The following is a 16,655-nucleotide window of genomic DNA, read 5'->3' as shown; positions in this document are numbered from 1 at the left end:
AACTTGATTGGAGTCCACCTGTGGTAAATTAAATTGGTTGGACATGATTTAGAAAGGCACACACCTCTCTATATAAGGTTCACAGTGCATGTCAGAGCAAAAACCAAGCCATGAGGTCAAAGGAATTGTCCATAGAGCTCTGAGACATTATTGTGTCAAGGCACAGATCTGGGGAAAGGTACCAAAAAATGTCTGCAAGAACACAGTGGCCTCCATCATTCTGAAATGGAAGAAGTTTGGAACCACCAAGACTCTTCCCAGAGCTGGCCACCAGGCCAAACTGAGCAATCGGGGGAGAAGGGCCTTGGTCAGGGAGGTGACCAAGAATCCGATGGTCACTCTGACAGAGCTCCAGAGTTCCTATGTGGAGTTGGGAGAACCTTCCAGAAGGACCATCATCTCTGCAGCACTCCACCAATCAAATTTCAAATCAAATCAAATTTATTTTTATATAGCCCTTCGTACATCAGCTGATATTCTCAAAGTGCTGTACAGAAACCCAGCCTAAAACCCCAAACAGCAAGCAAAGCATGTGAAAGAAGCACGGTGGCTAGGAAAAACTCCCTAGGAAAAACTCCCTAGAAAGGCCAAAAACCTAGGAAGAAACCTAGAGAGGAACCAGGCTATGAGGGGTGGCCAGTCCTCTTCTGGCTGTGCAGGGTGGATATTATAACAGAACATGGTCAAAATGTTAAAATGTTAAAATGTTCATAAATGACCAGCATGGTCAAATAATAATAATCATAGTAGTTGTCGAGGGTGCAACAAGCACGTCCGGTGAACAGGTCAGGGTTCCATAGCCGCAGGCAGAACAGTTGAAACTGGAGCAGCAGCATGGCCAGGTGGACTGGGGACAGCAAGGAGTCATCATACCAGGTAGTCCTGAGGCATGGTCCTAGGGCTCAGGTCCTCCGAGAGAAAGACAGAAAGAGAGAAAGAGAGAGTTAGAGAGAGCATATTTAAATACACACAGGACACCGGATAAGACAAGAGAAATACTCCAGATGTAACAGACTGACCCTAGCCCCCCGACACATAAACTACTGCAGCATAAATACTGGAGGCTGAGACAGGAGGGATCAGAAGACACTGTGGCCCCATCCGATGATACCCCCGGACAGGGCCAAACAGGCAGGATATAACCCCACCCACTTTGCCAAAGCACAGCCCCCACACCACTAGAGGGATGTCTCCAACCACCAACTTACCGTCCTAAGACAAGGCCGAGTATAGCCCACAACGATCTCCGCCATGGCACAACCCAAGGGGGGGGGGGGGGGGGGCGCCAACCCAGACAGGAAGACCACGTCAGTGACTCAACCCACTCAAGTGACGCACCCCTCCCATGGACGGCATGGAAGAACACCAGTAGGCCAGTGACTCAGCCTCTGTAAAAGGGTTAGAGGCAGAGAATCCCAGTGGAAAGAGGGGAACCGGCAAGGCAGAGACAGCAAGGGCGGTTCGTTGCTCCAGCCTTTCCGTTCACCTTCACACTCCTGGGCCAGACTATACTTAATCATAGGACCTACTGAAGAGATAAGTCTTCAGTAAAGACTTAAAGGTTGAGACTGAGTCTGCGTCTCTCACATTGGTAGGCAGACCATTCCATAAAAATGGAGCTCTATAGGAGAAAGCCCTACCTCCAGCTGTTTGCTTAGAAATTCTAGGGACAATTAGGAGGCCTGCGTCTTGTGACCGTAGCGTACGTGTAGGTATGTACGGCAGGACCAAATCGGAAAGATAGGTAGGAGCAAGCCCATGTAATGCTTTGTAGGTTAGCAGTAAAACCTTGAAATCAGCCCTTGCCTTAACAGGAAGCCAGTGTAGGGAGGCTAACACTGGAGTAATATGATCAAATTTTTGGGTTCTAGTCAGGATTCTAGCAGCCGTATTTAGCACTAACTGAAGTTTATTTAGTGCTTTATCCGGGTAGCCGGAAAGTAGAGCATTGCAGTAGTCCAGCCTAGAAGTAACAAAAGCATGGATTAATTTTTCTGCGTCATTTTTGGACAGAAAATTTCTGATTTTTGCAATGTTACGTAGATGGAAAAAAGCTGTCCTTGAAACAGTCTTGATATGTTCTTCAAAAGAGAGATCAGGGTCCAGAGTAACGCCGAGGTCCTTCACAGTTTTATTTGAGACGACTGTACAACCATCCAGATTAATTGTCAGATTCAACAGAAGATCTCTTTGTTTCTTGGGACCTAGAACAAGCATCTCTGTTTTGTCCGAGTTTAAAAGTAGAAAGTTTGCAGCCATCCACTTCTTTATGTCTGAAACACAGGCTTCTAGCGAGGGCAATTTTGGGGCTTCACCATGTTTCATTGAAATGTACAGCTGTGTGTCGTCTGCATAGCAGTGAAATTTAACATTATGTTTTCGAATGACATCCCCAAGAGGTAAAATATATAGTGAAAACAATAGTGGTCCTAAAACGGAACCTTGAGGAACACCGAAATTTACAATTGATTTGTCAGAGGACAAACCATTCACAGAGACAAACTGATATCTTTCCGACAGATAAGATCTAAACCAGGCCAGAACTTGTCCATGTAGACCAATTTGGGTTTCCAATCTCTCCAAAAGAATGTGGTGATCGATGGTATCAAAAGCGGCACTAAGATCTAGGAGCACGAGGACAGATGCAGAGCCTCGGTCTGACGTCATTAAAAGGTCATTTACCACCTTCACAAGTGCAGTCTCAGTGCTATGATGGGGTCTAAAACCAGACTGAAGCGTTTCGTATACATTGTTTGTCTTCAGGAAGGCAGTCAGTTGCTGTGCAACAGCTTTTTCTAAAATTTTGGAGAGGAATGGAAGATTCGATATAGGCCGATAGTTTTTTATAATTTCTGGATCAAGATTCGTCTTTTTCAAGAGAGGCTTTATTACTGCCACTTTTAGTGAGCTTGGTACACATCCGGTGGATAGAGAGCCGTTTATTATGTTCAACATAGGAGGGCCAAGCACAGGAAGCAGCTCTTTCAGTAGTTTAGTTGGAATAGGGTCCAGTATGCAGCTTGAGGGTTTGGAGGCCATGATTATTTTCATCATTGCGTCAAGAGATATAGTACTAAAACACTTTAGTATCTCCCTTGATCCTAGGTCCTGGCAGAGTTGTGCAGACTCAGGACAATGGAGCTTTGGAGGAATACCCAGATTTAAAGAGGAGTCTGTAATTTGCTTTCTAATGATCATGATCTTTTCCTCAAAGAAGTTCATAAATTTATTACTGCTGAAGTGAAAGCCATCCTCCATTTGCGAAGGCTGCTTTTTAGTTAGCTTTGCGACAGTATCAAAAAGAAATTTCGGATTGTTCTTATTTTCCTCAATTAAGTTGGAAAAATAGGATGATCGAGCAGCAGTAAGGGCTCTTCGATACTGCACGGTACTGTCTTTCCAAGCTAGTCGGAAGACTTCCAGTTTGGTGTGGCGCCATTTCCGTTCCAATTTTCTGGAAGCTTGCTTCAGAGCTCGTGTATTTTCTGTATACCAGGGAGCTAGTTTCTTATGACAGATGTTTTTAGTTTTTAGGGGTGCAACTGCATCTAGGGTATTGCGCAAGGTTAAATTGAGTTCCTCGGTTAGGTGGTTAACTGATTTTTGTCCTCTGACGTCCTTGGGTAGGCAGAGGCAGTCTGGAAGGGCATCAAGGAATCTTTGGGTTGTCTGAGAATTTATAGCACGACTTTTAATGCTCCTTGGTTGGGGTCTGAGCAGATTATTTGTTGCAATTGCAAACGTAATAAAATGGTGGTCCGATAGTCCAGGATTATGAGGAAAAACATTTAGATCCACAACATTTATTCCATGGGACAAAACTAGGTCCAGAGTATGACTGTGGCAGTGAGTAGGTCCAGAGACATGTTGGACAAAACCCACTGAGTCGATGATGGCTCCGAAAGCCTTTTGGAGTGGGTCTGTGGACTTTTCCATGTGAATGTTAAAGTCACCAAAAATTAGAATATTATCTGCTATGACTACAAGATCCGATAGGAATTCAGGGAACTCAGTGAGGAACACTGCATATGGCCCAGGAGGCCTATAAACAGTAGCTATAAAAAGTGAGTGAGTAGGCTGCATAGATTTCATGACTAGAAGCTCAAAAGACGAAAACGTCATTGTTGTTTTTTTTTTTGTAAATTGAAATTTGCTATCGTAAATGTTAGCAACACCTCCGCCTTTGCCGGATGCACGGGGGGTATGGTCACTAATGTAACCTGGGGGTGAGGCCTCATTTAACACAGTAAATTCATCAGGCTTAAGCCATGTTTCAGTCAGGCCAATCACATCAAGATTATTATCAGTGATTAGTTCATTGACTATAACTGCCTTGGAAGTGAGGGATCTAACATTAAGTAACCCAATTTTGAGATGTGAGGTATCACAATCTCTTTCAATAATGGCCTTTATGGTAGAGAGGCCAGACGGAAGCCACTCCTCAGTAAAAGGCATATGACAGCCCACTTGGAGTTTGCCAAAAGGCACCTAAAGGACTCTCAGACCATGAGAAACAAGATTCTCTAGTCTGATTAAACTAAGATTGATCTTTGGCCTGAATGCCAAGTGTCACGTCTGGAGGAAAATGTGCACCATGAAGCATGGTGGTGGCAGCATCATGCTGTGGGGATGTGTTTCAGCAGCAGTGCGAATTGTCCACTGATATTGGTATAACTTTTCACCCCTTTTGGCTGTATGAAAGTTAATTTCCCCTCAGACACACATTTGTTCTTTGATATAATGAAGGTCATTTGTGTAGAATGTACTTTTCCCCACCTCTTTATTTTTTTCAAGAGAAAAACTGCTGATGCACATTTCTAAATGACACCTTGTCTATTCTTCTATTCTAACTCTCAACAGTAAGTTTAGACCCCGACTGATTTAAAAATATATATATATATATTATTATTTATTACAAACAACACAAGGAATGGGTAACATTAAAGTTTTTCCTTTACTTTTCCCCTCATTCACCCCATCTCTTTACATTGCTTATTTATATTTGGTGGCCTGACTGCATCCAGACTGTGTCAAAAGCCCATCCTGGTAGATCTGAACCTAATGCAGCTTGGAGAGATCAGATGACAGAAGTCACATTTAGGTGCCAGGTGTAACTGAGGCCATAGATGCTCCATATCCATTACTTTGAGTTTTTTATATAATATGACTAAATGTGTTTCTGTGTTGCAGGGGCAGTCAAGAAATGGAACAGCAAGGCCACAGAACATGACATAAGCAGAGCTGTGGGAGACCACCTCAAGTCCCTGGTAGAGCCGGGGGTGGTGTTTACCACTCCACCACGCCTTCAGCAGGCTGGAAACGTGATACTGTTTTTCATACCAAGAGTCTGTTGATTGGCCAGTCATTGGGTTAATTTGTACGAAATCAAATCCAGCTTTATTTATACAGCACATTTCAGACATGGATGCAACACAATGGCTTCACAGGAAAAAAAATTAAAAATGAAAATAAACAGAAATATTTAGTAAACAACAAACAGAAGACTAACAACTGAAAGACTAATGAACATTCTAAGGAAATGCCATTGATTAAAATATTAATTGGATGCAACATCCAACCCAAAATATAAGCTTGTTTTTTAGGAGGGGATCTGAAAGACACTATGGGGGTGTCCACTGGAAGTTGACTAGTAACAACAACTGGGACCTAAAAGACACCCACCATGAGACCCACTAAATCTGCCCAAGAAGAGGCAAACAAAAGAAAAACCCACACCAAACTTAAAGACAGGAAGTAAACCAAAAAGGTGGAGCAACTAAAGGTGTTGACTCTCCACATGTATCAAGACAACTGGAGCACTGGGCCAGACACTCTTAAATAGAACCTGGACCAGCTCAGGTGAAACACCTTCCCACTAACGAGATGGACAAGCCAGCACAGGTGTAACACATACTGACTAACGAGGTGACACCAATCAGTGCGTCCTACGTGCTAACGAGCTAGACGGGCTAACGAGCTAGACGTGCTAACGAGCTAGACGTGCTAACGGGCTAGACGTGCTGACGGAGCTAGACGGGCTAACGAGCTAGACGTGCTAACGAGCTAGACGTGCTAACGAGCTAGACGTGCTAACGGGCTAGACGTGCTAACGAGCTAGACGTGCTGACGGAGCTAGACGTGCTAACGAGCTAGACGGGCTAACGAGCTAGACGGGCTAACGAGCTAGACGTGCTAACGAGCGAGACGGGCTAACGAGCTAGACGTGCTAACGAGCTAGACGTGCTAAAGTCCAACCTCAAAACATAAATGGAAAAACCAAAGCCTGTAACACCTTCCCCTTTAAGACAACAAATATATCCTATATTTTTGTTGGAAAAGTTTGCTCACCACCAACAGAAAACAACTTCCATTTCACATTATAATCAACTACAATGCTTCACCTTCTACAATATAATCACTGGCTGTCAACAATTAAAAACAAGAAAAAAACACGTATTTCTAAATAAAAATATACAATAGTATAATTTTTCTCCTTTTTCTTTCTATAGAATCCTAAAACTCACTAGCTTCTAGAACACTCGTCTTCCTAAAACTCACTAGCTTCTAGAACTCTCCTCTTCCTAAAACTCACTAGCTTCTAGAACTCTCCTCTTCCTAAAACTCACTAGCTTCTAGAACTCTTGTCCCCTTGGAACGAGCCCAAACAAAATGTATCTCCAATACGGAAAAACGTGCAGTCAAAATAAATAAAGATCCATAGCAACGCACTAGCTAAACACAAATCTAATATCCATTTGGGGGGAAATCAGGTTGAATCTGCTCCTGAAACTAACACAACAAAAAAAAAAAACACTTGGAAATGGAGATATCTTTCACCTCACTGGTTAGAGGACAACCTGCAGAAGACAGTCAGCTACATTTTGAAGTGATGCAGTTAAATTTAGGGGTCGGTAAACAAAGGAACACAACACTTATTTGTCATAACTCATCGATATCATGTTGAAATCAATTGTACGACAGGAGGGAGATGAGGTTGCATGTCCTGTTAAAACGAACAGCTCAAAAACCACACAGAATCTGGGAATAATGTGTACATCACTGGTTAGAGGACAATTTGTAGAAAACAGCCAGATACATTTTGATTCCAGTGGGTCACCAACATGGTAAGTGTAACACAACTCTTTTTTTGTTAGTCACTTTTTATTAAATCTCATAAATAGTAACTCTTCCATTTCAGAGCCTGGATTTCCCCCCTGAGGCTAATATCCATATCATGTTGAAATCAATAGAACAGGGGACAAACGTTTAGGGTTCTACATTGTGACATTATTAAAATACTCCTTCTACAATGTTAAACATTCTACATTGTGAGATTTCATTGATATCATGAAACAACTCCTTCATGTATTTTCTGATGTTTGATCAGATGTCTTATCGGAGAATCTCTTGTCACACTGATCACAGCTATGATTTCTCTCCTGTGTGTGTTCTCTGGTGTAATATCAGGTTGTCTGACCGAGTAAAACTCTTCCCACATTGATTACAGCTATAAGGTTTCTCTCCTGTGTGTATTCGCTGGTGTCTAGTCAGATGGCAAGATGAAATATAAGTCTTCCCACATTGATCACAGCTATAAGGTTTCTCTCCTGTGTGTGTTCTCTGGTGTACAGTCAGGTAACTAGATGAAATAAAACTTTTCACACATTGATTACAACTAAAAGATTTCTCTCCTGTGTGTATCCTCTGGTGTGATAACAGGTTGCTTGACTGAGTAAAACTCTTCCCACATTCAGTACAGCTGTACGGTTTCTCTCCTGTATGTGTTCTCTGGTGTATAGTCAGATAGCTAAATGTAGTAAAACTCTTCCCACATTGATCACAGCTGTAAGGTTTCTCTCCAGTGTGAATTCCCAGGTGTACTTTTAGTGCTTTTAATCTTAAGTAACTCTTCCCACAATCAAAACAGTGGTGAGATTTCTCTCCTGTGTGTGTTCGCTGGTGTATTTTAAGTTCTGATGAAGATTTGCAATGTTTTCCACAGTCAGAGCAGCAGATAGATTTCTTCCCTGTGGGTCTCTGCTGGTGTTTCTTGAGGTGATAGAATCTGGACAGACTCTTCTCTGACTTGTTAGCATCATGATGTTGAGACTCCCCAGAGGATCCATGATAGTCACGTCTCTCTCCTGTGTGAACAAGTCAGACAGATAGTTAAAGGCTCACAACAGCAGAAATCCACTGAAAAAGGTGATGCCAACAGCGTAGCCATGATACTGTACAACAATTGACGTCTGTAATGAATGTTAAAATTACTTGACAATTGTCTTAAGACAGTCAAGTGAGCAACAATAGTCATATTTAGTCTTGTTTTCACATTAGTAGTAACTAGAAATAAGTAAAAGGTGTTGAACTCCTAAGCAGTGTGCCAGGCCACTTTTGTTCTCAAATATAAGCACCTTTTTCTGTGTTTGCTAAAATTGCGACAAGGGCGATGCACACACAATTTGATTGCAGAAACACCTCCCTGCTAATGCAGAAACCGCTAGTTATGGATGTAGTATATCTGCCTGGAGCAAAAATGGTGAGCAAGTGGCCTAAGCTGTGCCATTAGAGATTCTGGGTTCGAGTCCAAGCTCTGTTGCAGCCGGCCGAAACCGGGAGGCCCATGGGGCGACACACAATTGGCCCACCGTTGTCCGGGTTAGGGGAGGGTTTGGCCGATTTTGATCTTAAGTAACTCTTCCCACAATCAAAACAGTGGTGAGATTTCTCTCCTGTGTGTACTCGCTGGTGTATTTTAAGTTCCGATGAAGATTTGCAGTAAGATTTCCATGTGAGAGATCTTCGTCTCTGCAGGTGTTTCTTGAGGTGTTCTGATGTGGAGAGACTCTTCTCTGCCTCTTCAGCATCATGAGGTTGTTGAGGCTCCCCAGAGGATCCATGATAGTCCCGTCTCTCTCCTGTGTGAACAACAAAGTCAGACAGATGGTTAAAGGCCCACAACAGCAGAAATCCACTGTAAAAGGTGATGCCAACAGCGTAGCCATGATGTTGTAAACAATTTAAGTCAGTAATGAATGTTACAATTATTTGACAATTGTCCTAAAATGAGCAAGAATAGTCATATTTTTTTGTCTTGTTTTCACATTAGTAGTAACATGATGTTTGTAGGCTAGAAATAAGTTATTAAAGTTGTTGAAATCCTAAGCAGTGTGCCAGACGACTTTTGGTGTCAAATTTTGGCCCCTTTCTGTGTTTGCTAAAATTGCGGCACGAGGGCGATGCACACACAATCTGGTTGCAGAAACACCTCCCTGCTAATGAGGAAACCGATAGTTATGGATGTAGTATATCTGGTAATGAGGAAACCACTAGTTATGGATGTAGTATATCTGGTAATGAGGAAACCACTAGTTATGGATGTAGTATATCTGGTAATGAGGAAACCACTAGTTATGGATGTAGTATATCTGGTAATGAGGAAACCACTAGTTATGGATGTAGTATATCTGGTAATGAGGAAACCACTAGTTATGGATGTAGTATATCTGGTAATGAGGAAACCACTAGTTATGGATGTAGTATATCTGGTAATGAGGAAACCACTAGTTATGGATGTAGTGTATCTGGTAATGAGGAAACCACTAGTTATGGATGTAGTGTATCTGGTAATGAGGAAACCACTAGTTATGGATGTAGTATATCTGCTAATGAGGAAACCACTAGTTATGGATGTAGTATATCTGGTAATGAGGAAACCACTAGTTATGGATGTAGTATATCTGGTAATGAGGAAACCACTAGTTATGGATGTAGTATATCTGGTAATGAGGAAACCACTAGTTATGGATGTAGTATATCTGGTAATGAGGAAACCACTAGTTATGGATGTAGTATATCTGGTGTTGAGGAATCCACTAGTTATGGATGTAGTATATCTGGTAATGAGGAAACCACTAGTTATGGATGTAGTATATCTGGTAATGAGGAAACCACTAGTTATGGATGTAGTTTTTTCTCTCTGCCTGGAGAAAAAATGGTGAGCGACGATTTTAGTTTTTCACAAGGCATTCTGAATATTACAGCGCACTATCAGGTGTGCTACTGAAGGAAACTCACATTAAGCTCTGTGTCTATTCACTAACTCACCACCGTGGGGGAAAACTCGGGGGAGTTCTCATAGGCTGACTGCAAAAATAGCCTCCATTTACAGGTTGTTTATGAGTGCATTTCACATTACTTTTGGATTATAATTGTAACGCTTGTTTGAATGTCCTGTTTGTGTTGTTGTAGCAAATCAACTGCTTTATAAATAAACACTTAAACCTGTAAAATGCTCTTTGGCTAGCTTTGCCATCAGCCTGACAGAGGGTTGTACACTAAGTATTTGCCAAATTTGCCCATAACTTCACCTAACAATAACATAGTCCTACTGTAGGACCCATAAGTTCACCTAACAACAACATAGACCTACTGTAGGACCCATAACTTCACCTAACAATAACATAGACCTAGGACTATATATTTAATATTTCAGGTGAAACAAGGAGACTAAAATGTCTTTGTCATGACAATTCATAACCTGATCACCAGATAATTTTGTGAATAATCCCACTAGGCTACTCTGTAATGTGTTGTCATTCTAAATGTCCTGAATAAAGGAAAATAGCTCTGTGTGTTGTACAATAGCCTATCCATCAAGGAACAGATCTCTACACATTATGAGCTAAGTATCTCCGTTTCCAAACGGACTAACGAGACCCTACTGTAAATCAAGTAGACAACACATTATAAATATCGATTTGTTTGGGATGTTGGATCCAACGTGGAGCACGGCATAACTGTCTTTACCGGTGTAATGAATGAAGAACTACATTTGACTGGCATGCAGAAAATGATTTCCTGGATCAGCTGATGATAGTTGAACATGTGACTGTAACTAAACAGCTACAGTATTAAGTATTATGCATAATTATTTAAGAACCGCATTAATGACAGTATCCATTTGGGAGTTGTCAATAAAGTTAAGGTGACTCTCGGTTAGAACCATTGGATTTAGTAAACTGAAATGATTTAGGATTTCTGTGCCCATGAAAACTGTTTTCCCAGCGTAACATAAGGAGACACTAAATGTTACGTAGGTAGAGAGCATTTCAGCGATCTGAATACAAAAAAAACTGTCCGACAGCAAGATCCAGTATTTAAGTTAAAGTTCATCATATGACAAGCTTAACGTTATGACTATAACTACTGTTCCCTGAAGGAGGGAAACTAGGTACAACATACTATTAAATCCACACGTTATGACTATAACTACTGTTCCCTGAAGGAGGGAAACTAGGTACAACATACTATTAACCTCTCTGGGCTAGGTGGCACCAAATCGTCCCACCTACGTAACAGCCAGTTGAATCCTGTGGCGTGATTTTCAAATACCTTAGAAATGCTATTACTTCAATTTCTCAAACATATGACTATTTTACAGCATTTTAAAGACAAGACTCTCGTTAATCTAACCACACTGTCCGATTTCAAAAAGTCTTTACAACGAAAGCAAAACATTAGATTATGTCAGCAGAGTACCCAGCCAGAAATAATCAGACACCCATTTTTCAAGCTAGCATATAATGTCACAAAAACCCAGAAGACAGCTAAATGCAGCACTAACCTTTGATGATCTTCATCAGATGACACACCTAGGACATTATGTTATACAATACATGCATGTTTTGTTCAATCAAGTTCATATTTATATCAAAAAACAGCTTTTTACATTAGCATGTGACGTTCAGAACTAGCAAACTTCCGGGGAATTTACTAACAATTTACTAAATTACTCACGATAAACGTTCACAAAAAGCATAACAATTATTTTAAGAATTATAGATACAGAACTCCTCTATGCACTCGATATGTCCGATTTTAAAATAGCTTTTTGGTGAAAGCACATTTTGCAATATTCTAAGTACATAGCCCAGCCATCACGGGCTAGCTATTTAGACACCCGGCAAGTTTAGCCTTCACCAAAATCAGATTTACTATAAGAAAAATGTTATTACCTTTCCTGTTCTTCGTCAGAATGCACTCCCAGGACTTCTACTTCAATAACAAATGTAGGTTTGGTCCCAAATAATCCATCGTTATATCCAAACAGCGGCGTTTTGTTCGTGCGTTCTAGACACTATCCGAAATGGTAAATACGGGTCGTGCGCATGGCGCATTTCGTGACAAAAAAATTCTAAATATTTCATTACCGTACTTCGAAGCATGTCAACCGCTGTTTAAAATCAATTTTTATGCAATTTATCTCGTAAAAAAGCGATAATATTCCGACCGGGAATCTACGTTTCGGTAAATAGAGGGAAAAACAGAAAGACGGGGGCGGCCAGTGCACGAGCCTAAGCCCTTTGTCCTCTGATAGACCACTTAGCAAAAGCGCTCGTGTGTTTCAGCCAGGGCTTTGAATTACGTCATTCAGGTTTTTCCTGGGCTCTGAGAGCCCATTGGAGCCGTGGGAAGTGTCACGTTACCGCAGAGATCCTTTGTTTTGGGAAGAGATGTCAAAGAAAGCCAATAAATGGTCAGACAGGCCACTTCCTGTAAAGGAATCTCTCAGGTTTTTGCCTGCCATATGAGTTCTGTTATACTCACAGACACCATTCAAACAGTTTTAGAAACTTTAGGGTGTTTTATATCCATATATAATAAGTATATGCATATTCTAGTTACTGGGTAGGATTAGTAACCAGATTAAATCGGGTAAGTTTTTTATCCAGCCGTGTAAATACTGCCCCCTAGCCCTAACAGGTTAAATCCACACCTCGCTGGAAGCCCCGCATTCCACAGGTGATGAGCGTGAGACTTGGATATATTCCTTAAATGATTTAATCCTTAAATGTAATACCTCACTTCACCGACCCAGGAAGTGGAGGAGCCAAACAGGTGTTGTAACTCGTTCATAACTGGCAAGCAGATCGGTAGAAATGGTAAGATAAATTGGCACTTCAAACGGAAATGGAAAAAGTTTGCCTATTTTACCGGAAACTCCAGGAGCATTACGTCAGAATTAACGAAGGCCAGCAGCAGGTGGGGAATTGGTTATTTTCTTCTGGTTATATTGACCTCTGGCTTCCTCAAGTCATTTGTGTGTGTTAATTATTTAATCAAACGCTTGAAGCATCAGTTCAATTCAAGTTCTGCACATACAGTTGATTTTATTAAACACATGGGGAGTGTCTATATGAACAAATACACGTCATAACATTTCAACCAATCAATTGGTAGAAAGAAAATACTATTTTTTTTTAAATCTGCCCTAGAACATACAACATACATGCATTCAGACCCCTTCCCTTTTTACACATTTTTATTATGAAATAGATTTTTTTTTCAATTATCAATTTTCAGACAATACCTCATAAAGACATCACAATACCCCATAAAAGTGAGAAAAAAAGTTTAGAAATGCTTGTATATATATATATATATATATATATATATATATATCTAGGTCATGCCAGTAGGCTACAGTAGGTTGTATCTCTCTAGGTCATGCCAGTAGGTTACAGTAGGTTGTAACTCCCTAGGTCATGCCAGTAGGTTACAGTAGGTTGTAACACTCTAGGTCATGCCAGTAGGTTACAGTAGGTTGTATCTCTCTAGGTCATGCCAGTAGGTTACAGTAGGTTGTATCTCTCTAGGTCATGGCAGTAGGCTACAGTAGGTTGTATCTCTCTAGGTCATGGCAGTAGGTTACAGTAGGTTGTAACTCTCTAGGTCATGCCAGTAGGTTACAGTAGGTTGAATCTCTCTAGGTCATGCCAGTAGGTTACAGTAGGTTGTATCTCTCTAGGTCATGCCAGTAGGTTACAGTAGGTTGTAACTCTCTAGGTCATGCCAGTAGGTTACAGTAGGTTGTATCTCTCTAGGTCATGCCAGTAGGTTACAGTAGGTTGTATCTCTCTAGATCATGCCAGTAGGTTACAGTAGGTTGTAACTCTCTAGGTCATGCCAGTAGGTTACAGCAGGTTGTATCTCTCTAGGTCATGCCAGTAGGTTACAGTAGGTTATAACTCTCTAGGTCATGCCAGTAGGTTACAGTAGGTTGTATCTCTCTAGGTCATGCCAGTAGGCTACAGTAGGTTGTAACTCTCTAGGTCATGGCAGTAGGCTACAGTAGGTTGTATCTCTCTAGGTCATGGCAGTAGGTTACAGTAGGTTGTAACTCTCTAGGTCATGCCAGTAGGCTACAGTAGGTTGTATCTCTCTAGGTCATGCCAGTAGGTAGTATCTCTCTAGGTCATGCCAGTAGGTTACAGTAGGTTGTATCTCTCTAGGTCATGCCAGTAGGTTACAGTAGGTTGTATCTCTCTAGATCATGCCAGTAGGTTGTATCTCTGTAGGTCATGCCAGTAGGCTACAGTAGGTTGTATCTCTCTAGGTCATGCCAGTAGGTTGTATCTCTCTAGGTCATGCCAGTAGGTTACAGTAGGTTGTATCTCTCTAGGTCATGCCAGTAGGTTACAGTAGGTTGTATCCAAGTGGAAACAATTATCAACCCAATGTGGAAAGTGTTGAATTTGGTCAACAACAAAATGAATGGCTTATTTGCTACGTGAGGTTTACTTGCTCTAACAGAAGTTTCGTAATGATTAAGTTGTTACGTGGACACGTGACATACCGACAACTTTGATAAAAACACTATAGGAGTTGTCTTCAGATCGCTATGCATATTCATGCTAGTAGCTTAGCATCTCTCTCCATTGAATACAGGCGGTTGACGTCAACAACCCTCATAGAATATAAACAATAGATTACAATAATAAGATGTATCCACCAATCCAAAGACAGGATAGGTGGGAGATAGACAACCCACAGAGCTTCGTGGACAACGACTCCCCTTGTCAGGACGGAGAGACATCTTGTCAGTATATCCATAATCTTTGGTGTAGCCAACCCAACTCTCACATGGCTCTATTGGGGGTCACGGTGTGTAGTAAAACATCACTACATTAAAATCACTACATGCCGTGGCCCCCCAGTCTGCGGTCAGCAGATAGACCCTCCTCAAATATATATGTTAAGTCACTTTTTGGAAACGGAACGGAGAAAACAAGGGGTAGCTTGTCTCTACGTCGTCTGATTCTAGACATATCAGTCATCATCCCAGGGCCCTCCGTTGAAGAGGTATTGACGAGCCAACTCCGAATATCCAAAGTTAAAAACTAATTGAAGGCGGTACTTACTGGTGTTAATCAGATCTCCCGTCTCCTCCTCTTCATCTTTCAATGTGACAGTAATCTCTCCTTCCTTCTTCACTCCAAAAACAGCATCATCCTCTTCTTCCTCTTGTTTAACTGAAACGTCTCTCTCTTCATCTTTCACTGTAACAGCCTCACCCTCTACTTCTTGTTTTACTGTAACATCCTCCTCTTCCTTCTCCTCTTTCACGACAATGTTCAGCCCCAGAGCTTCTTTCTCCGTCCAGCAGACCTCCTCTTCTTTAACAGGAGAGGAGTAGTTTAGGGAGCTCATGTTCGGGGATGTTAGCTAGCTAGCTATCATTAGCGACTAGGCTAATGCTAACTTAACCAGTCAGCTACTATAGCTGACTAATAAAAAATAACGTAATATTAAATTAAATAGGTTAACAAGTAGATACGACAGAAGTGTGTCTAAAACACAGTAGCTAATATAGACTGAAAGCGTATAAATAGCTTGAATCTTTCGGCTATGTCGGCTAGCAAGCTACCGAGGTGGTTGACGAGCTGTTTATGAAGAACCGTCCACTAGATTATACGTCACGCTGCAGCATCGCCTGAAAGACGCACATCGCCGTCTGCTGACTGGAGGGAAACGCAGTTGAGGATCAGATTTTATTTTCAGACAAAGATTATTTTACATGGATTTAATTAAATAATACTATTGAGACATACAAAGACAGGAATGTGGTGATTGATTAGTGAGAATAAAAAATGTTTACTACAGCACATTTAAGGCAGTTTCATTCAGTCAAACAACATATAAATAAGTAGCCAGCTACTGTAGGTCTATACTGCTCCTACATGGTGTAACAATACATCATGTAGATGTATATAATGAACAGACTAGGTCTATACTGCTCCTACATGGACTAACAATACATCATGTAGATGTATATAATGAACAGACTAGGTCTATACTGCTCCTACATGGTGTAACAATACATCATGTAGATGTATATAATGAACAGACTAGGTCTATACTGCTCCTACATGGTGTAACAATACATCATGTAGATGTATATAATGAACAGATTAGGTCTATACTGCTCCTACATGGACTAACAATACATAATCTAGATGTATATAATGAACAGACTAGGTCTATACTGCTCCTACATGGTGTAACAATACATCATGTAGATGTATATAATGAACAGACTAGGTCTATACTGCTCCTACATGGTGTAACAATACATCATGTAGATGTATATAATGAACAGACTAGGTCTATACTGCTCCTACATGGTGTAACAATACATCATGTAGATGTATATAATGAACAGACTAGGTCTATACTGCTCCTACATGGTGTAACAATACATCATGTAGATGTATATAATGAACAGACTAGGTCTATACTGCTCCTACATGGTGTAACAATATGCCACTACCGTTCAAATGTTTGGGGTCACTTAAATATCATTTTTTTAAGAA

The 16,655-nt window shown here is 41.1% G+C and overlaps 1 protein-coding gene across 1 annotated transcript; it reads right to left on the bottom strand.

Annotated features, from left to right (window-relative positions):
- Nucleotides 1-5,370: 5,370 nt before the first annotated feature.
- LOC145877280 (uncharacterized) lies at nucleotides 5,371-15,793 on the bottom strand. Its single transcript, XM_082972578.1, has 2 exons — nucleotides 15,204-15,793; nucleotides 5,371-8,918 (listed from the first exon to the last, which is right to left on the bottom strand). Exons 1-2 carry the CDS (start codon nucleotides 15,490-15,492, stop codon nucleotides 8,566-8,568), a joined length of 642 nt encoding a protein of 213 aa, XP_082828704.1. The 5' UTR covers nucleotides 15,493-15,793; the 3' UTR covers nucleotides 5,371-8,565.
- Between the last annotated feature and the right edge of the window lie 862 nt (nucleotides 15,794-16,655).

Source organism: Salmo salar, unplaced genomic scaffold, assembly GCF_965601325.2.
Source record: "Salmo salar unplaced genomic scaffold, fSalSal1 ptg000781l, whole genome shotgun sequence".
Classification (NCBI taxonomy): Eukaryota; Metazoa; Chordata; class Actinopteri; order Salmoniformes; family Salmonidae; genus Salmo; species Salmo salar.
This window is presented reverse-complemented; position numbering and strand designations above follow the sequence as displayed.

Bases quoted from the DNA above. Each gene is read 5' to 3' on its own strand.
- LOC145877280 (XM_082972578.1), bottom strand. From the start codon at position 15,492: ATGAGCTCCCTAAACTACTCCTCTCCTGTTAAAGAAGAGGAGGTCTGC. The intron at 8,919-15,203 runs GTAAGTACCGCC...TTGTTCACACAG, and splicing joins GGGAGATCTGATTAACACCA to GAGAGAGACGGGACTATCAT.